General features: G+C 43.0%; 1 protein-coding gene across 3 annotated transcripts in view; it reads right to left on the bottom strand.

Moving 5' to 3' along the window:
* Nucleotides 1–21,512, bottom strand: part of Neb (nebulin) — a 199,123-nt gene that overhangs the window by 32,996 nt on the left and 144,615 nt on the right. Inside the window, exons 116-136 of one of the 3 annotated variants that reach the window (XM_051167175.1) lie at nucleotides 20,775–20,873; nucleotides 20,282–20,392; nucleotides 19,530–19,634; nucleotides 18,409–18,513; nucleotides 17,892–17,996; nucleotides 15,925–16,029; nucleotides 15,677–15,781; nucleotides 14,783–14,887; nucleotides 13,651–13,755; nucleotides 11,995–12,099; nucleotides 11,259–11,363; nucleotides 9,636–9,740; nucleotides 8,809–8,916; nucleotides 6,103–6,207; nucleotides 4,608–4,712; nucleotides 4,107–4,211; nucleotides 3,329–3,433; nucleotides 3,128–3,238; nucleotides 2,402–2,512; nucleotides 2,063–2,164; nucleotides 1,849–1,953 (exon numbers count right to left, since the gene is read on the bottom strand). In XM_051167175.1, coding sequence (XP_051023132.1) covers nucleotides 1,849–1,953; nucleotides 2,063–2,164; nucleotides 2,402–2,512; nucleotides 3,128–3,238; nucleotides 3,329–3,433; nucleotides 4,107–4,211; nucleotides 4,608–4,712; nucleotides 6,103–6,207; nucleotides 8,809–8,916; nucleotides 9,636–9,740; nucleotides 11,259–11,363; nucleotides 11,995–12,099; nucleotides 13,651–13,755; nucleotides 14,783–14,887; nucleotides 15,677–15,781; nucleotides 15,925–16,029; nucleotides 17,892–17,996; nucleotides 18,409–18,513; nucleotides 19,530–19,634; nucleotides 20,282–20,392; nucleotides 20,775–20,873 — 2,217 coding nt within the window. The remainder of the gene's footprint in view (nucleotides 1–1,848; nucleotides 1,954–2,062; nucleotides 2,165–2,401; nucleotides 2,513–3,127; nucleotides 3,239–3,328; nucleotides 3,434–4,106; nucleotides 4,212–4,607; nucleotides 4,713–6,102; nucleotides 6,208–8,808; nucleotides 8,917–9,635; nucleotides 9,741–11,258; nucleotides 11,364–11,994; nucleotides 12,100–13,650; nucleotides 13,756–14,782; nucleotides 14,888–15,676; nucleotides 15,782–15,924; nucleotides 16,030–17,891; nucleotides 17,997–18,408; nucleotides 18,514–19,529; nucleotides 19,635–20,281; nucleotides 20,393–20,774; nucleotides 20,874–21,512) is intronic. The other 2 variants (XM_051167177.1, XM_051167176.1) reach the window with 2 other exon arrangements.

The raw sequence follows: 21,512 nt of genomic DNA, 5'->3' as shown, positions 1-21,512 counted from the left end.
ATCAGACACTATCATCAAAATAGCAAGACTTTCATGGGATGTGAGCCAGGAAGATGAGCTCACAAAGAGTTCGAGTGAGACACATTCTTCATGACATAGGAGTTACTTAGGATTTGAATTTACTAGGATTTACACGTCTCTTGATGTTCAAAAATGGTTAGATTTTCCAAGTTTCAACATCAAATAATTTGATAACTGCACAACCTTGAAATTTTCAAAACATTAAGAATGTTTTATATTTCCAAGTTTTTTTTAAAAACTATTTTTCACTACAAGATTATGTTTTTTTTTTTTTTTTTTTTTTTTTAAAAAGTCATGTTTTGGTCTCAAGTGGTCATGTGATTCTATTAGTTTCTGATAAAATATTAAGTAGAAAATTTAAATATCAGTGCAGGAAACCATGAAGTTGGTGTGGTCTAGCTGCCTTGAGAGGCACACATCATAGGTTTTTTTCAGGTTGGAGTCTGCAGCTTCTGAGGATACTTTGTGCCTTTCAGTTCCTGAAAAATCGAGACGTTCCCTCAGGCAGTGAAGGGTTCAGGCTGGCTGTGTTTCCATGTTCCTGAGAAGTCAAGGAGGCATACAGAAACTTGGCTGGACAATTAGTCTTAGATGTTAATCTTGAACCCTGCATAGCTTGCAAAGGCCATTGTATCCTGGCAAGTACAATTGTATTGATCCTTGCAACCTCCATTGTATTGTTTCTGATAAAGGTGTTAAAAAGTCTGTTTGGTTGCAATAAACATGTCGCAGTTCAGTCTTGCTGTGACCTCTCCAGCCCATGCCTGGGTAAGATTCACCTTTCATCGGTCATATCAGGGAACCCTGGCCCAGTAAGTAAGCACTGGTGCCAACCTGGAAATACTATAAAAATCATGTTTGTTGGCAGTCATTTCAACCTTTTGTCTCTTAATAATTCCAACTTGTTTTTCTAATTTGTAACTTGGTATTATGATTTATAATATCACGATTGGTGTTTCCAGAGGTCAGTACAACCCTATGACTCCTGAACCAATTTCTTTTTTTTTTTTTTTTTTTTTTTCAAAAAGCTTAAGATAATGGACAGTGAAGAAGGTGAGGAGAGGACTCTCAAACCAGAGGAGAAAAAGAGACATTCTCAATCTGAAGTCAGATCACAGGGTGTCCCCGCTGAGGGAGCTAACGTTAGCCACAGCTCTCTGAGCTGAGCTCTGAAAACCTGTGGAAACCCAGAGGCCCTGCAGAGAGACTAGAGTATGCAGTCAGCTTTAGGCTGCACATTTCTGAGTCTATCTTTTCAATAATACAAAGTCTGCTGAAATGGAGCACTCTCCCCAACACACTGTGCATACCTTGCCCAAGCGCTCATCACACTAGACCATAATTGCTTAACTACAGGCAAAAGAACCTGAAAACCTTTGCTCACCCCTAGTCAGCCATGTCCAGCAGGGGCCCCCATATCCGTGTGTTAAACGAAAGAACAGAGGTCCTTTGACACGGTTGGGTTTTATAAGTTAGAATCTTGTGACTGTCACACACTACCAAAGCTCTCACAGGTGACCCAAGCCTGAAGCAGACCTTCTGGATAGAAATCTTATAGCCCGAGAAAAAGTACCCTTTGACATAAGAGAGGAGCTAAATACACAGGCCGCTAGATGCACACCTATAAATGGAGAGGTGGAAAACCAGGAAGCCTAGATTGGTTAGCAGGAAACGAGTCAAGGTCCTCAGGACTTTTGAAAGCCCTGTCATGCAACTTAAGACCCTGTGTCACTTTAGTTGTTGATACTGCTCTTTCCGGCAATCACTTCTTAACTGTACAGTTTTAAAAATCTCACGCTGGGGTCACTGCTTGCCCTTTTCCGTTACCTGGCTGCTCAGCTTGGCTGCCTTCTTGGCCATCTCAATGTCTGGGCGGCCGAGCATGCTTAACCCATGGCTGCCTTCCTTGCGGTGCTTGGCTCTGTACTCCACCTGTATGAGAGAAAACCAAAATGGGCAGTGTGGTCTAGGTGGTGCACACATTGTTCTTCCTGTTTTCACGAGGTGTTCAGTGCCAGGGTCATTTCCATGACACTCTTACCTCACTGGCCTGTTTGGCTGCCTGGGTGGCCTTCTTGATGTCAGGCCGATCAGCCACTGTGGTGTAGTGCAGATTCTCTTTGGCATCCTTTTTATAAGCAACCTTTATTTGGGGGGAGAGAATGCTTACTTGAGGCACACAGAATTTCTGAAAGTTGTCAATAAATACAAATAACATTAGCTAGTTTCCATCACTGTTTCTTTTTTTTTTAAACCACCCAACAAAGAAACCACTGGAGCTGGACCGTGCACTCCTCTGAGTCCGTGGCCTCCAGTGAGCCTCGGTCAGGGATGCTGTGGTCAGGGATGCTGTGGTCAGGGATGCTGCAGGAAGACTTACGTCACTCTGCTTCTTGGCCACTTCCATGGCGTGCTTCACCTCTGGAGGCTCCCGCATGATGGAGTAGTTGGACTTCCCTTTCTCTTTGACAAACTTCTTCTTGTAATTTGTCTAAACAGCATCAGAATTATTCATGTGAGCAGAGGAAGGCAAGAAGAAGATTTATTTGAGAAAGCTGAGAAGATGCCAGGAAAATCCTATTATGGTGCCAGTTGGAGCTTGTGATTTCTGGGTCCTATTCTCCTTCCCGCCCCATCTTTACTCCATTGAACCAACACCAGGACCACCCAGCAAACTTGGAAAATTGAATTCAAGCGCATCTAATGCTTACTACGAATTTTTACCTTTAAAACATACAAGTCATAGGTTATAATGGTAGGATGTAGTGGGCAGAGATTATACTGAGGCGCACAAGGTGATTTTAGCTCTCACACACTATACAGTTGCTTAATGATAGCAGAGGCTACACTTGATTGACACTGCTCCCTCCCACTGCTAACATTAATTATGCCTTACATTGCGAGATGTGCTATGGAGCAGCAAAGCCTACATCTGCCACAACTGGAATACCAACACATTTTTAATAATAACTAGAATTTAGGATTCATACACAGGTACTCAGGTCAAGAGTGCTGATAGATAAAAGCAAGCATTTGTAATCAAGGAGTTGGCTGCCTTTGACCTGATTCAGCGTAGCCATCAAGAGCTCTGTGGCTGGGCACTTACATCACTGACATGCTTGGTCACTGCCTTGACGTGAACCGTGTCCCTGGTCTCTGGCAGTGTTGTGTATGAGCCCTGGGCCAGGTGCTTCTTGACATGGTCCTTGTACTTGTTCTGAGGGGATCCACGAAGAGCGAGTTAAGGACTGTGCTTGGGGAGCCAGCCTGAGCTGGAAGGGCAGCATATGGGCTGTGGGTGGGTTACCTCAGACACCAGATTGCTGACAGTCTTTGCCAGGAGGATCTGTGGGGTGTCAGGCACAGCATGGATTGTTCCTCTTTCCTTAACGTGTTTCTCTTTGTATTTCAGCTGGGGGAATAGAAAGGAAGGAAGCGCCCCTTTACCTTTTTTGGAGTAGCTTGCACATTTTCATTCATCGCCCCAAACCCTTAACAATAACTGAGAGAATAACATCGCTGGTAAACAAGGAACACAGTAAAGGATTTATGCTTAGTCAAAATGTTTTTTTTTTTTCCTGACAACTTTCAAGTTTAGGTTTGAATAATTACGAAAATCTCACAGTAAATCTTTGCCTTTAGTTCAAAGCATCCTCAAATATGTCACTTGACCCGCTATCAAGCCTGGAGACATAATCTCTCTCCCTCTACAGATGTGGAAAGCCCGAGGTAGGAAGAACAGGATCCCACAGAAAAGAAACTTAAAATCTGAGTCATAATCCAGCCAGCCCTTCAGATTCCCAGTCTGTGCCGTGCGAGCTGCTGGCTGCAGTATAACCAAGAACCGTCCTGAGGTTAACAGAGCTTTTTACAGAGGCCCTCCAGAGCATCACTGATGCCACCAAGGGCAGGATCATGTGTCAGGACCACAGCTGAGCTCCAAGTCCTGTCCTGGATGCTTCTGGGGACCATTGCTGTAAAAGATGGCCTTGAATGGGTAGACATTGCTGGAGGAGCCAAAAAAAAAAAAAAAAAAAAAAAAAGCCTTGAGTCAGGGTAGCTATCGCAAAAGGCTGGATACTTACATCACTTTCTATTAAGGAGTTCCTGAGGGCCAGCACCATGTCTTTATCGTCAGTGACAGAAAGCTTGCAGCCCTTGAGAAACTCCCTGTCCAGCTTATATTCAAACTGTGGTAGGAGAAAACAGAGGAAGCACGTCATTTGATTCAACCAGAGAGGGCTCTTTAGAGGGAGTGCTCATTCTCAGAGTAAAGGGATGGGGGTGTGTGGGGGTGGGGTGGGGGGGGGGGCTTCCCTGGTCTTTCACTGCTATCTCATCCCTAGATTTGTCTCTTAGGACCAGAGCGAGGATTCAGCTCTCCCAGCCAAGCTCTCTCTAGCTTCAGGTCTCTGAGGCCTCGGTGCCTGGGCCCAGTTGTCAGAGGGCAGGCTCAACAGTCAGGCGTGTTTTAGGAGCTTACTTCTCCCCCTCAAACTTCCTTTCACTTAGGACCCCAAATGAGCTGGGCCGAGTGCCCTGACAGTGAGCATTGGAAACACCCACATGCCTGTCTCCCCTCTTACGTCACTCTGCTGCAGGGATGACTTGGCAGCCTGGATGAAGTCGGGCCGGTCGGGCGTCCACTTCCAGTACGCTTTGTTGGCTTCATACTGCTTCTTGTAGTCCAGCTGTTTTGAGTGTGACAGAAAGACAACCGCTCAGGCTGCATTTGCACACACATGCAATGCACAGGGGGATGCTTGCAGGTCAACATTCCACAGATCATAGCTCACAGAACTCTCATGAAACTGTGTTCTATGCAGCTTGTCAGTCACTCAGGTCAGCTATTAGCACCCTTTGGCCCCCAGTTGGTGCTTAAGCTTTGACATTTCACCTCCAGGTGAAATGATTCTCTACAGTCTATCTTAACTGCCCGTCCACCCTTCACAGTCAAGTACTTGGTAACTTGTAAGTAAATTACAGGTATTTCTGTAAAGGTGGCCAAAATATTACAGAGACTATATATGTATACCACCTAGATTCCAGGGTCTATTTGAGCACATATCCTCCCCACATCTAGTTCCCTATTTATTGCCCACTGACTCATACCTAAGCCATCTGCCAGCTCCTATGGCACCTTAGTTTACTGGCCCCAATAAAAGGATGCTTTTGGAATGAGCGAGAATCAGTTGGACTACTAATGTTTCACGGCACGATATTTATATATATTTAAAAGCTAGTGCCCATGTAATTCAGAGCTGTTTCTGTGGGTAAAGTCTTTAGCGTGCTCCAGCTAAAGAAATGCATCCGGGAGGAGCTAAGCAAGCAGTGGGTCCAGACCTAACAACAGCTAGCAGCTCTGTTTCCCCTTCGGTAGCAGACGTTAGAGCTTGGGGCATGGGGAGAACCCAGAGAAAAGAATGGAAGATGCTGAAGCACTTTCCAAAACGCTGCCTTCATGTCAGAACTAACTTCCGGGTCTCAGCTGCCCAAGGACACTAAGTAGATGTAACGTATGACCCGGGTGAGGCCACCCTTGCTCTTCTTCATTCTCCTTCACGAGGAGCCAAAAGAGCATTTAGTTTTTAACACCATCCATTACGCACTCTCCTGGAGCTGAACTTTTCATCTGGACAGGCAGAGCTTGGTCTCAGAGAGAGATTTCAAAGGCCACGCACTTCCTCGTGTGGATTAAATCCCCACCACACTTGCTATGGTTCAAACGGCAAACCACAGCAACGTCCAAAACTCATGTTGAGGTCTGACCGCCACTGTGAGCTGAGACCTCTGGCAGGCGACATGGTCCCAAAGCAGAGCCTCCAGGATGACTGCGGCTCACACTGTAGGAAAGTGAGCATTTGCTGCCTTAGACTTTTCCATGTGCCCTTCTGCTTCCTGCCATGGGATAATGTGGGAAGAGGAGCCAGGCCTGATATGTACATGCTCTTGACCACCCTTCCCTCCGCAATCTCTAGAACTTAAATCAATTTCTGCAAAGTCCCCAGCCACAGTGAATTTATTTTCTCTTACAGCAGGAAAAAGAGACTAAGGTTGGCTGGTGGCAGTCTTGGCACTTACATTGGTGTTAACTTTGTAGGCATCTTTGGCGGCTTTGATATGGACGGCATCCGGCTTGATGGTGCAGTTAGATTTATTTCTTTGGTAAACTTCTTTATACTTCAGCTATGGGAGGCAACAGTGACACGGTTAATTCTTTTTTTTTTTTCCCCCAGGGAGCTAAACATTTTACAAACCAAGAAGTTAAAACTGTGATGGCAGTATGTGATGTTCTCCCCGTGAGAGAGTATTTGGCTAAAAACCCTGCTGTGGGGAGATGAGCCTTCTTAGTCATGTGTGTCAGAACACACTGACTGTGGTCAGCAACGTGGCCGCAGGCTTCCCATCTGCTAGTCTGGGCTGAAGAGTGAGCTGGCAGCTTGGCGCGTGTACTTTTCCTTCCCATGTCAGGACAGCCTTGGTGCAGGTATCCTGAAAACTGCCCTCCAGGAGGTGTTTAGGGCTGCCTCTCTCCTGTGTTCCCACGCTCCTTCCTGCTCTCTAGTCACACAGCATAGAAGTTTGTCTACTCTTTCTAGTAAGCTGAACTTCTTATTGTTATTATCTCCTTCTCAGTGACCAGCACATAAAAACCCAGGGGGCAAATGTACCCAAAGATGCTGGCATCACAGCTGTCAGTCCAGAAGTAAACCTTGTGAGTTTTGGTAACTGGATTGAATGTGGGCGGCCCAACAAGTAGTTCCCTACCTTGAGCCTGGGGCCCCTAGCTTCATCTACTTTGCGTTCCCTAAATTCCATGGCCCGAGGGTGCGATCAGGTCATTTTTCACTCATTGCAGAGGCAGGATCCCAGGTGCAATGTGATTGCGGTACTCAAAGAGATTGCAAACTCAAAGAGAAGGAGCTGCTGCATTAATTAATTTCTAGAACATCAGGAGAAAGTTCTAGAAATTAGTACTTTGCATCAGCACCCACCCCAGCATATTCTAACAAGCGTTTGAGGAAGTGGATAAATCGTGAACCTTTTTTTCCAATGAAAATAATGGTGGTTTTCAATTACAAAATCAAAGCAAAATATCTTGTTTGGTTTTGTTTGGATTTTTTTGAAACAAGATCTTGCTACACAGCCCTGCCTAGCCTTATTAAATTAGCAATCCTCCTGTCTAACCTCCCAAATGCTAGAAGTATTGTATGCATGTATGGCCATGCCAGCTTAAAGCCAAGTATTTTTAAATTGATGAACTCAAATTCTCCTGAAATTCAGGGGATGAGAACATAACAACTGGTTTGTTTCTCAGGGAAGATAAGGCTGACGGAGTGTTTTTGTCGCTTGTGTCGCATTGTGCTTTTTACAACGGCCTGAGTGAGACCTCTTCCACATGCTGTCCTGGAACGTGACTTTGCTGTTCGTTCACTAAGAGCTGGTAACCCTTTCTTTATCACTTACCATAGTTTGAACCTGGAATATCCCTCAAGTCTCCCATGCTAACATCTTAGTCCCAGCCTCAGGTGCTACTGGGAGGCAGTAGAAGGCAGTTCCCGAGGTCCTACGATGTCCCAATAGCATTATCTTCTGGGCAGGTACCTGCTCTTCAGAGGGGATAGCGAGACCCAGCTACTTTTTCTTCCTCTTTTTATCTCATGGTGGGTCGGTGATTTTGCTCTGCCATACACCTCTGCCATGAGGTGCAGCCTCATCCAGGCTCAAGCCACAGGCTCAACCAATCATAGAGTGGAAATACCCCATTATGAGTCAACACAAGGCTTTCTTTTTATAAGGGAATTTATCTCAGTGACGGTAAGCGAACACATCTCTTGAATGAGTGTAGAAGATAGGAAGATAGGAAGACAAAGATTTCTGAGTTCTAGGAATAACTCTTGACTCACCTAGAAGCTTTGGCTCTCTGCCTTCTAGAGCCCAGACATTACACTGTGAGATGCCAAGCAATGTGGAAAAGATGTACAAAAGGGCCTCGTTTATACAGGAGCCCATCAACTATCGGCAGTTAGGTGAACATGGCTCTAGTGCTTTCAGCCTCACCTGCTCAAGTGGATCATAACCGCCATGACTGTCCCAGGTTCACCTGAAATGTGACCTAGCACTTTTTCCCCTGTAATATTTCCTAGCAAAACACCCAGACAAAATCACTGTAGTGATACATAGACCTTTACTACTCAAGGTTGGTGCCAGGGAAGTAACTGAGTCTTTGACATTGCTGTTTGCTGTCTTTGTCTGCTTTTCTTCTTGAGACAGGGTATCACTATATAGTTCTGGCTGGTGTAGAACTCACAGAGACCTGCCTACTGTAGTTCTGGGATTAAAGACATGTGCCACCAAGCCTGGCTGACATTATCTTAAGATGGATAGGTATATTCCTGGCTCTGGGAAAATTGCCTTTGACCTGACCAATATACACGTCTCTCCTTCTGACACAGATTGCAGGGATTTGCTTTCTCTTGCTCACCTGGGCTAAGCTCTAAGTTCCCTCCAATTACACTGTGTGCCTCTGGATCTGTCTACCCTTGGCATAGTTCTCATATACTGGGACTGTGTCCTGGAAGAGCCACCTTGAAGTCTTGGCCCAGCTGTGCCCTGGATGTCTGCCTGGGGACATTTGATCAGATCTATTTTGCTATGACTAGCCAACTCACAGATTCATAAGGAAAATGGAGGACTGTTATTTACGTCACATACAGCGGTTACCTCCTGGAGTTTACTGCATCACAATGAAAGCCCAGGACAGAGGGGCTAAGAAAGGGTACTCACATCACTGACTTCGTCCTTCACTTTGCGGACGTGCAGCAGCATGGGTGTGTCATGGATGGTGGTGTAGCCTCTGGGTCTGGCCTTGTTGTATTCCAGTTTATAAAGTATCTGAAGCAGATAAAAAAACAAAAGCAGGAAGTTATAGCTTTATGTTTCTTCATTTACGATTTAAAATACAAATGGAAAATGAATAGAAAGCATTGGGATTCAGACGCAGGATGGCTGAAGTGCCTAATTTACATACTGTAGTGACTTGGCCTCCGGGTTCTCCCAGCATCCTTCAGTCCCAGCCTGCTACAGGGCAAGGCTGGTATAATCCGTCTTCTACTCAGAACTTTCTGGCCCAGGGGCTGGACTTCCCTATATAATCCAGACATTTTGTTTCCTGTGTACCCCCCCCCCCTCTCTCTGCTTGTGTGCTTTCTCTTTGCTCTGCTCGCTCCTCACTGCTTTTCTGTCTACCTCTTCGTGGCAATGTCACTGACCACTACCTGTGAGTTCAGTCAACCTGCCAGAGAGCTGCCCACCAATAAACCTGCATTTATATACTCTGATTTGGCTTGAATTGGCTCATTTCATTGACAGGTGAATACTGATCAAAAGGAAAGGCAATCATATAAGCTGAGGCCTCTGCTTCTTCATTGCCTGTGTGCTGATTTGAATGACAGGCCTTCACTGTGAAGGAAGAGCTCTGTGCGCAGCGGCTGTGCAGCACCCTCGCCTCCGTCCCATGACAGAAATCTCACAGTTTCTATGATGACCCACCCTCACCTGGGCAAACGCTGGGAGCCTGAGAACGTGGGCACTTCCTTGGCTTCTGTACTTACATCACTGATTTGCTTGTTGACTTTTGTGGTGCGCAGGTGCTCTGGAGTGTCCACAACTGAGGTGAACTTGTCCTTTGACTTTTCATACTTTTTCCTGTATTTGATCTAGATCATGGAAGAAAAGGTCAAGTTACTTTCAAGAGCAGAGGCTTTAATGAAATCTCATGAAACACTAGAGTGGGTGTTGGCTTTGTGGTGGCTTCCACTTTTTACATCCTAACTGAGGATGTTTAATAAACTCTGTTATTTCATCACAGTAGGATAGTAGAGTGGACAGATATTTTCCAGTATATTTCACACACATGGGAGCAAAGGAGCTCTCAGAAGTTAGGAGACAGGCCAAGGGCCTGTGTGGAGTAAATTTCAGAGAAGAGCTATAATCTTCTCTGGACTGAAAAGTACAATTTCACTCCTAACCTTCCATATTATGTTGATATTTTTCCATGCCTAAGTGAAATAGATGTCCAATAAAATGAATATATATGACTTTTAAAGTATTTTAGAATTTCTATCTATCTATCTATCTATCTATCTATCTATCTATCTATCTATCTATCATCTATCTATCTATCTATCTATCTATCTATCTATCTATCATCTATCTATCTATCTATCTATCTATCATCTATCTATCATCTATCTATCTATCTATCTATCTATCTATCTATCTATCTATCTATCATGTATTCTTCTCTCATAAAATATATCCCAACTCCCTCCTCGAAGCCCCCCTCCAATCCTCGCAATCCCCCTTTCCCTCCTTCCCAGATCCAAAATGCATTTTTTTGTAATTTCCAAAGTCATATTTGTGTGTGTGTGTGTTGTTTCGTTTCTTTTTTTTTCTCTCATGCACACAAGCTGTTTTAAGCAGGACAGATACAGAGACCAACAAACTTTCATGCACAATGTTTTTGATGATCCTATCAAGGCCAAGGATGTTTATGATGAGAACATACCCGTCTATATATATATTGATTTGGCAACAAACTAAAATGGCAAAGCAAGCTGCTAATACAAAAGATTGGCTAACGCCTTTTCAGTTTGGGCCAAGAAAGTGGCATTTCATTAATGATCTCGCTGGTAATCAGCAGTTACCACATTTCCCTTTCAGCCTCTGATGGAAAGGTGGCAGTGCGTGCTCAGCAGACCTTGTTGGGTGATTATATTATCAACATGAATAAGGACAATGTCCAGAGACTGCATGGCCTCAGCTCCCTGGAACAGGGTAGTTGCAGTGAGAACTGAGCAACAGGGTGCTTAGAGGAAAACATTAAGTATCCAGACCTTTAAAGGCTATTAACCTACGAAATTACCCCAATTTCCAAGGAATCTGTCTCTTGAGCCAAACACTAAAAAATATAAGTTAGTGTTGTACTAGTTTTTAAAAAAAATGTGTCAGGGAGCCTTGGCCGATCTTCGAGGATTTCTAAGCATTAGCTATGCAGACAATGGCTGCCAAGTACACCAGGCCATGGTCAGATTGTATTTGTAAGGAATGAATATTCGTATGCTTTATCATGAGAAAGCAGCACAGGCAGGGGTAAGGAGAGGAGGCCAAAGAAAGCATCCAAAGAAATGCACTGAAGCTCTCAACCTGCTTCTTCTCGCCGTGCTGGACATTACCTGGCTCCACATGTGTGTATTGTAGAGGGCAGTCAACATATCTGGGCGCAGAATTTCATTACATCCTTGTTTCAGAAGCATCTTGGCACTAGATTTATATTTTCTCTGTCCATGCAAAGAGCGGTGAAGCACAAAAGAGACTTATGAAGACAGAAAGAACAAGGCTCTATATCCCAGTCACCTTTGAGTGAAGAGATGTAGGCTTAACATACTTTGTGTGCTCACAGGGCTGTGTAGTGAAGACCCGTATGTCGAGTGCAAGGAAAGTGGCCGAGATATTTATGCCTGACCATCCATAATCCTTGCAAATGAGGTGGACAAAGGTAGCGACATGTATGTTACCACCTAGAATGCCTTACGGAGAGGACATCATCAGAACAGAGAAAGACAGCACAGATGTCTGTCTTTTTCTCCCATAAATTAAAAAAAGAATTGTTTTTACGCCTGAATTTGCACTTGATAGTTGTTTAACAAACAGGTTCTTCAAAAGAATGAAACGGACAGGGTCCCGGCTTCTGTTTTCTGCTTCACCACAGCGCAAGTGAGGACACAGAGCATCGACTGGCACACTCAAATAGCTCACAGGGCTCTTTGGGTGGCTAGACAGATACTTTGAAACAGAACATCTCAATATCATAGGCAGAACCTATGACATCCTTGCAGCAGACAGGACGACACCTTGTGAGAACTCGAGCGCAGTCGTGTCTGGGCCGCGCTGCCGGCCTCGGCACAGTACCTGGCTGATCTGGTCGCCTGCGGTCTTAGCCAGCAGATGTCTAGGCTCATCGACCACCAGGTGGTATTTATCTTTCCGCTGCTCATAATCAGCTCTGTACTTTTTCTGCTCAAACATCATATTAAATTACAGCAAGAATATGACATCAAGGGAACACAGTAATGTCTCAATCTAAGCACTCCAGAGAGCTTGAAACCTATCATTTTCAGCACTGAGTACCCTCCAACGCCCCCAGGACAGTGTGTCAGTGTTCACACAGGGAGTAGGGAAGACAGGTGAAGACAGATTGCCTGGAGAGAGGCCGGAGCCTGGGAGAGAGCAACCTCGGAAACAAACTGGTGTGCCTTATGCCCAAACGTTTCCATCTTCTCACATGACGCGTTAGCAATGTCAGGCTTTATGGCATCTTACATTGTATTTAAAATGAGGGGCTGATAATGCACAAGTTTAACATACAGGACAGTGAGAATCCAAAAGTGTAACTAACTATAATATCCTGAAATATAGGCTGTCATTACCCAGCACTAATTGACTTGATTTAAAAGACATCTGGAAATTATTTAAGAAATAGGAAAAACACAATATATCAACAATGTCTTAGGAAGCTGCTGATGTTTTTTTTTTTTAATATAGTTGTCCAGCCTGGAAATATACTGAAATGAAATAATTAAACAAAAATGATTACAATTGACAAAGGCCACATATGTAAATGTATCACTGGCTACATTCTTACTATTAGCTCTCTTTGGCTAATTTTCTAATATGTTTGAACTTAGGCAAGTCCACGGATTATCTGAAAGCAGAAAAGTATAATTTTAGTTAGGAAAACATCTAATCACTATAAAGCAACCCAACTAGAACTCACAACAACGTGCTTATTTCAACTTGCTTGAGTTATATTCAAATTACATCGCTGCAAAGAAAGGCTATGGGAAAGATTATGTAGAGTATAAAAGGGGGTGTAAATAAATATGCTACCGTGCATTCAGTTCCAGGGGAGTAACAATAATATACTCGAATGCATGACTCACACAAGTTTCCCACTGCTAGGGTTGGGGCTCTAACTACTTGCGTTTTGGTGCCTCTGTGGGACTACTGAATCTACCTTGAACTTCCAGGTCTCCCAGCTCTACACTGTTTAAAGGCATTTAACCCACAGTCCACAAAAAACCTTCCTCCTTTCCTGGGCATCACAGGGCTATGTCACAGAGGTAAAGATGAGCGTGGGCCTATTTAACGTGTTAGCAAAACCCATCAGATAGTGATACTGTGGTTTTTCTATGTCCTTATGTGGAACGGACACTTAGGACAAGTTTCCTGTCATGCTACACATTAGATTTTAATGAAATAGCCCTGAAGATTTCTTTTGTTATTATAATGTGTTCATATTACACCCTGATTGTTATCCCCTTGCTTGTATCTTCCCATTCCCACCCTCCCGCCCTGTTCCCCTCCCCTAGACCTCTGACGGAAGGGGCCCTCTTCCCCCACCATCTGACCACAGTCTATCAGGTCTCATCCAGATAGCCTGCATCCCCTTCCTCTGTGTGACCGCAGGGACTCGCTGCCAAGGGGAAGTGATCAAATCGAGGGCATCAGGGCCCTGCAGATTTCTTAAGAGAACCGAATAGGCTTAATCAAATTAGTCGTACATACCTCATTCATCAACTGAGTTGCATACTTGAAATGCCTGTTAATTGGACAGTCAGCAACGTACTTGAAATTTGACTTTGTTCTTTCAAATACTTCTTTATACTTATACTGGGAGGGAAAAAAACCATAATCATTCTACTGCATCCAATCTTAGGGGTGAGCCATGCTCTTTATCTTATGATTGTAATAACACATGCGTAGAACTAACAAGTCTTAATAGTTTTTAAACCTCACAATGCAGTGAAAAATAGAAGGGGCGAACATCTTGAAAATAGCCCAAAATACATAGCATAGACCATCCATTAGATGGTTTCCAAATATAAATTTCATTCTGATCAAATGTTTAAAGCTGTTTCTTCTCTGTTTTGCTATTGTGTGATGACTTGGCTTTAATGTGCTTTGACGTGCCACATGAAAGCCATTTTTAGTACATTAATTAGACTACCGCTTTCTAGCAACTAATCATATAATTAAAATCTTATAGAGCAGGGGTGGGTGATGTTTTTGAGCAGTTCTACAAATTAAGAATGTTTATACAACTTTAAATGATGATAACAAGGAAAATAGGTACTATGATAAATGTGGCTACTGTAAAATACCTTCCATCCCACATCTAGAAGTTCGCAGTTTCTTATTTTAGATTAAAAACAAATTCAACTGCTTTATTTTGTAAACAGGAAAAGGGGGCCCCAAAAAACTTGATTTGCCTTATGGACCAAATTGTTTGTAGATTAAAATACCCACACTTGATATTTGTTGCTGTATTAATGCTTTAGTCGAGTGAATCACTCATATACATTAATGAGAGGAAATTCTGGAGGAGTTGTAAATAGTCATACTAAATATTTTTTTAATCAAATACAAATAGACTACAGTTAATGAGGCCATCACTAAGGAAATCTCTAGCCAGGCATGACTGCACACGCCTTTAATCCTAGCACTTCGGGAGGCAGAGGCAGCTGGAGCTGTGAGTTCAAGGCCAATCTAGGCTACACATAGTAAATAGTGCTGTTATTGGATCTAGAAGTGAGGACACGGATGAAGCTATGTAAGGCGATTTCCTCAGTGCTCATCTTTGTGAGCTCAGTTTTCTATTTAGCGCGTGAAGCCTTTCTCCTTGAGAAGATAGGTATACCTTGCTGTAGAGAGTCTTGTTCTGTCCCGCTAGTGTCAAGTCAGGGGTATCATAGGCATAGCAGCCAATGCCTTTAAGCCAGGTCAAATCTTCTTTATATTTTACCTGAGAGAAGAGGGATATCATAGAGTTTTGGTAATTCATCTCCAAATAGTTATAGGTTGAGAGCCATCCAAGCAAACGAATTAGAAACACTGATTCCCAAAGTTTACCAAATAACGAAGATTTAAAAGTCCTTTTTATTTAAATGCATTTCTAGAAATTACTGATTTCTTCTTCTGGTTTGTTTTTAAATATGTAGAAGTTTTCATTTATTGATTAAAACCAACTCTAAACCAGTGTACCTTTCTATGGAGAACACCACTGGCTTGGCAGCTATGTTGTCATGCCAACAGGGGAAACCTCTTTCTAAGTGGGCATTGCTCTCTGTCACATTCTTTTCAAAGGAAGAAAGATAGGCATGGACTATATTGCTTTGAGTCATAGAGGAAAACATAGAGTAACTAAAACAAGGATAATTTCCCTCTCTTAAACTTGGGCCTATTTACTTAGTAATTGAATTTAATGACTTGAATATCCATGCACAAGATCTAAAAATCTATGGAAGTGGAGCCAGCTGGATGGCTGAGCAGGCAAAGGTACATTCCATAGAGTTTGATCTTTAGAACCCTAATGGCAGAACGAGAGAACCAACTCCCGGAAGTTGTTCTTTGAACATGTCACATTGACCATTTCTCATGTAGTGTGGCATATGATACTCACGCCCCCATCCTCCTCCTCCTCCCTCCCAAAAGTAAACCAGGCAAGTGTTCTACCAGTTCTTATGCAGTGGTTGGCTGAACAGCTCACAGGGGAACACGGCTTTCGACGTGAAAAATTACAGGTAACACTTACATCGCTGACGGCATCCGTGACTGCCCGGTGGTGGAAATGCTCAGGGCGGTCAGGAATGGAGCTCCAGATTCCCAGCTGGCTCATGTAGTTCTCCTTGTATTTCACCTGTTGTAGGAACGTCAAGGCAGCTATAAAGTCGACTCAAAGCTAATGTAAAGCCTATCTCTCTGAAAGTTTAGAAAAGGGAGACTGCCTTTAGGGGAAAAGAAAAGTATAAAGGGTTTCAGTAGTGATTCCCTGGGACTCACTTTACTGATGTCATCTGTGACTTTGCGATGATATACAATGTCCAGTGCATCCTTCACAGTGTGGTATTTTCCTTTAGTCTTTTGGAACGTTTCTTTGTAGCGAAGCTGTTAAGAGAAAATACAGTGCGGATTATGAAGATTGCCAAGTTAAACACTTCAGTTCTGTTCAGCTTTAACTCTTACATTTTTGCCCAGGAATAAATTTAGGGGAAAGTTTGAAAAGTCATTCCAGATGTTGGAGGATAGAAAGACACCAAGGAATAGTCATAATTAAAAAAAAACAACAACAACACATGGGTTGGTAAAATAATAATGGGCAAAGCCATAGCTCATAGTGTGTGATTGTGGGAAATGTCTGACAATAGAATGAGTTGTTGGTGATGAGGGACACCACGTGGGGCATGTTAGAATTCTCTGCATGTCTTTGCTGTTTTTCTTAACATAAAAAAGCATGGAAATGTTAAAATATTCTATTTTGGGGGTGTCAAGGAAGAAAACAACAACAAAGACCTTACTATATCTAAGACATAATAATGCACATGGCTGGGGGAGACATTCACTCACCTCCCAGCTCCTGCTATTAAAATGACTTTCCACTACTAAACAATCTTGAAATTTCACTTGTCTTTGTGACATCCACATAAGACATGTTTATCTAGGCAGGCTGCTTTTAATCCTGAGCAGTTATTTTCTTGGATAACTGAGGAAGCATTAGTGAAAGACATCTTTTCTGAAATACTTTGTTCTTTACAAGAGTGATGGCAGAAAATTACTTGCTGCATCAGCCATGGTGGATACATTACATTTAACACCAGATAACACCCTTGTTGCATTGGGTGGTTTTAAAGATTAAGGCTCTTGAAATTGGTTCTGAGGACTATTTAAAGATTAAGGATATAAAAATTGGCATGGGGGAAGATCTAGGGCATAGTCAGACCCTGGCATCAATTTCATGTGTAACTATCCCTGTGCAAAGAAAATTAAATTTGATACAAATTAATAGTGAGTAGTATTGGTCACAGTGGCTCAAACAATGTACTTCCAATACTCAGGAAGGACTGCTGTAAGTTTGAGGCCAACCTGGGCTACACAGTGAACAATAGACTACTCTCAGCTACAAAGTAAAAGCCTAGACAAGATAACAAAACAAAATGAGAACAACTTGCCAGTAACTTTGATAAATACAGGGGATGTCCTACAAAGATTGAGACTGTGATGAAGGTTAGATTTTGAAGAGAATCAATGGTTTTCTCAGCTTGGATACTAACTGTAATTGTATCTTTCCTACTAATTACCTTACATGCCCATGAAATTTAGAGCTATATTGTGGATACGTGGTGCTAGCTGGGGCTTTTGGCTAGGTGTTAAGTTTCAAGTTGTCCAATCCACTAAGGCTTGTGGCAACAGATAGCAAATCTGCAGTTGAGTTCTGGGGTACAAAGCCAGGAAGAACTGGCCACCTGTCTCAAGTAGACTAATAATTCCTATTCCTCAAAACTAGATAAACTCATTATCAGTAAAAGGCATACTTGTCACTGATCAAGTGATGTGGACAAAGAGAGTCCACCTTCTGATTTAGCTACTATGTTCACATGTCCTGGAACCCATACATTCCATATTAGGCAATTAAGAGACGGAAAAGAACATTTTCCAAGCATTAACTAAGAGCTCAGTATTGTACTAGACACGTTATTCACATTTTTTTTTTGTGTGTGTGTGTAGTCTTACTTCATTACCATGTTTCTCAACCTATTCTACACATAAGAAAATTTAGACAAGTTATATAGAATTAAAGAGCAGGCAACCGAACTGAATCTGTTTTGTCTGCACCCAGGACCATGATTTTATGTCTAAGAAATTTGGTTATTAAGTATCTCTAGGATGCCATCAAAGAGTCACACTTTGTGTTGCTTAGATAGCCACAACTCTTCCTGTCACAACCGGAGAAGGAAGGAAAATATGCTTACATCGCTGGCATTCCAGTAAGCCCTCTTGGCTCTGATGAGGATTGGCGTATCTGCAACTGGGGTATACTTGTCCTTCATCTTTTCATATTGAATCTTGTACTTTTTCTAAAGTATGAAAATAGAAGAGAAAGAAAAAAAGGTTAAAATTTATTATAATTATTGTAATGTGTGTGTGTGTGCATGCATGTGCATGTGACATATGCATGATTTTGTGGAATTGGTTTTCTTCTCAATTGTATATGGATTCTGGGGATTGAACTCAGGCTATTGGGCTTGTCCTGCAAGCACTTTATGTGTGGAGCCTTGACACCAGTCCAAGTTTGTGTTTTGTTACGCTTCCCAATTTACACCCAAGTCACAGATCTAAGGGAAAGGCACAACATATCTCATGGTTAAGGGTACAGTTTCTGTGTTTGGGTGATGCTGAGCACACTTTGTAGTGATAAAATTCTTCCTGGAAATTGCAGGTGAAGGCTTGGCAGTATTTCTTAGCTAATGGGTGGAATCCCCAACTTACCTCGCTGACCATGTCCTTCACATCTTTAGCATGTTGCAAGGCTGTGGTCTGGTTTCCAGCGTGGTGATGGGGTCTCTCTTTCGTGGCAAGCTCAACATAGAGATACTATAATAAGAGAGCAGGGGAGGAGTTAGAGATGAAGCTTCATCTGTACAGTCTGTCCTCTTTGTTTCGAGTCTTTATTTTATTTGTGTGTTTGTGTGTGTGTGTGTGTGTGCCTGAGTTGGTTGTTATGTATATGTTTCTTTATTTGTTTCTTTGTACCTGACCTTTGAAAACACATATCTAGACCAGGGATGGGTTGGGGCTGCACAAATTGATGCACCAACCAAGGCCATGGCAAGCAGAGGACCTAGACCCCCTGATCAGCTGTAGCCAATGGACAGCTCATTCTCCACATGGGGAGTGGGGGAGAGCAGGGGACTGCTTCTGACAAGAACTTTGGTGCCCTCCATTTGAGCACTGCCTCCTAGGAGAGGGGTCCTATGGGAACACAGAAGGAGGGGATGCAGACTATCCAGATGAGACCTGATAGGCTGTGGTGAGACAGTGGGGGAGGAGGGCACCACCTGTCAGAGGTCATAGGGAGGGGAATAGAATAGAAAAGGGAGGGAGGGTGGGAACAGGAAGATAAGAGCGAGGGGATTATAGTCAGGATGTAATGTAAATAAATTATAATAATAATAAAAGAATTTTATAATAAAAAACACATATCTATGAACCAGTTGTCTAACAACACTTCTGCTGGGTGTGGTCCAGTCTAAAGCCATGGAATAAAGAATGCCAACTGAAGACTGGGTGGATTTTGAAAGATCCTTCACTATCCTTTCCTCCTAACTTTGCCTACACATGTAACATAGTTTCATTTGCTCGTGGATAACAGACATATTCTTGAAGTGATCAAACAACCATTTTTACTACAGAGTCCATGACTACTTATCTGAGGACAAAATTAAATGGCCCTTAGCAAAGAAGACGTGGCATCCTTGCCTGTGGAAATGTAAGTGCACTTATGACAGTCTTGAAGAAACTACAAAGTGTGCTCACAGGCTGCAGCAAGGACAGCCAGGAATGTCACGTAGACATTGCTGCCCCATGGCAAGCTGATTGATAGGCATTACCTGACTCTGAAGCTTCTGTCCTCGCTTGGCTCTTAGAAGGTCAGGGGTGTCAGGAACTGAAGTGAAGATGGACTTCTGCTTCTTGCCTGAAGCTCGGTACACCAGCTAGAGGCAAAACAAGTCACCACTGTCATGCCTGTTCAGCTGGTGTGGCTAGTGTTCTGACTGCTTACTTGTGGGTAAGGCAGGCGACCCACTACTGCAACTAGCTAAGTTTCTTCCCTCTAAACTGATGGTTTATGAGTAGTTGCCTGCTGAGCCTTCCCTCCTTCCCTCCCTCCCACACTCTCTCCCTCCCTCCCTCCCTCCCATCCTCCCTCCCTCCCTCCCATTGAGTCAATACAGTAGACATTATCAAGCTGCCTGATAGCCAATTACCCTGTTGCTGTATTCTTGGTCCCATACTCAAGACAGAAGAACTTGAATTAATGTTCGTTTGTAGACAATTGTGTAAGACAAAGACCTTCTAAGCTATAAAATCATGACAAGTCTCCTATTTGTCCTAGTTATAGAAGGGCAAGTATTAATGTCTTTTCACAAGAAGATTAAAAAAAATGATAAATTGAACCAATGTGAGCTCAACTGCTTTGCATAGATAGACACTGGGCCACTCTGAAGTCAAGGGCAGAAGGGACATTTTTTTCCTGTCATCATTGAACACTGGTCACCATAGACAGGAACTGAGAATCCTGAGTAGCTCAGTCCATCTGGTCTGTCGGCCTCTCGTGTAGAGACAAGTGATGCATCCTTACCTCGCTCAGATGTGTCTTCAGTTCCTGCACTTTTCTGTATTCTGGGGTGTCAAGCACCACTTTGTATTTGTCTCGCATCTTCCTGGCGTTATCAGTGTACACGTAGTTTGACTTAAAAGAAGAAAAGCAGAAACACAAGTTGATTAGTTGTTTAAGGGACCACATGTTATGTCTATCAAACGGATGGAATAGTTCAACTGAGCAGGCTCCGAATGTGTCCTGGGAAACTAAGAGTCTCAACTATGCCCACACTCTTTTATGCTTTCCCCCCTCTTAGTCTTCCCAGGCAAGAACAAAAACAGCCATTGTTTAACTAATTTCATTACCTTTATAACAGGCACAGAGCATTGTAAGTAAATTATGACTGACTCAAGTAAGTTGATGGCAAATTTCTCCTTAAAAGTAGATGTAACCTAAGACTCTTTCTGCTGCTCTCCTGATTGGAAGCTGTTGGTGGGGTGCATGATATTGCATTGTGAAGGTGTGTCCTCACCCAGAGTTTCCTTAGGTGCCGGGAGCGGACCATGTCAGGAGTGTCATACAGGAAGCAGCCAAGTCCCTTCAAGATCTGCAAGTCCTCTTTGTATTTAATCTGTGGGGCAAACACAGACAGCTGGCTATGAGCCCATGTAAATACAGGACACAAAGCACAGGATGGGCACACTTTTTTTTGTTTTTTGTTTTTTGTTTTTTTTGAGACAAGGTTTCTCTGTGTAGTCTTGGCTGTCCTGGACTCGCATGGTAGACCAGGCTGGCCTCAAACTCACAGAGATCCACCTGTGATTTTAATCCACAGGGATTAAAAGTGTGCACCACCACCACCTGACCAGGCACACTTTTTTATTGGTGCAGAGTAGCTTTCCTTATCATAGCTTTGCTTTCTGTGGTTTCAGCTTTCCATTGTCAACTGCAATGAAAAACTATAAAATGGAGTATTCCAGAAAAAAAGCAGTCTGTACATCTTAAATATCTTTTATCCTAGCATATTGTTACAATAGTTCTACTGTATTATTATTAGCTGTTAAGCTTTATATTTGTGCTTAATTCACAAATTAAACTTCATCCAGAGTTATGTGTTAATATGACAGTGTAGCCATGGTTGAAGCATCCACTGGAGGTCTATGGGAGGTTCCTCTATAGATAAGGGAAGCACTACAGTTTTCAGCTTGATTCAACATGTATTCCTGGTGCTGTTACTCTGCCCACATTCATACCATAAGTTACACCTCTA

This window comes from Acomys russatus, chromosome 24, assembly GCF_903995435.1.
Source record: "Acomys russatus chromosome 24, mAcoRus1.1, whole genome shotgun sequence".
NCBI classification, from domain to species: Eukaryota; Metazoa; Chordata; class Mammalia; order Rodentia; family Muridae; genus Acomys; species Acomys russatus.
This window is presented reverse-complemented; position numbering and strand designations above follow the sequence as displayed.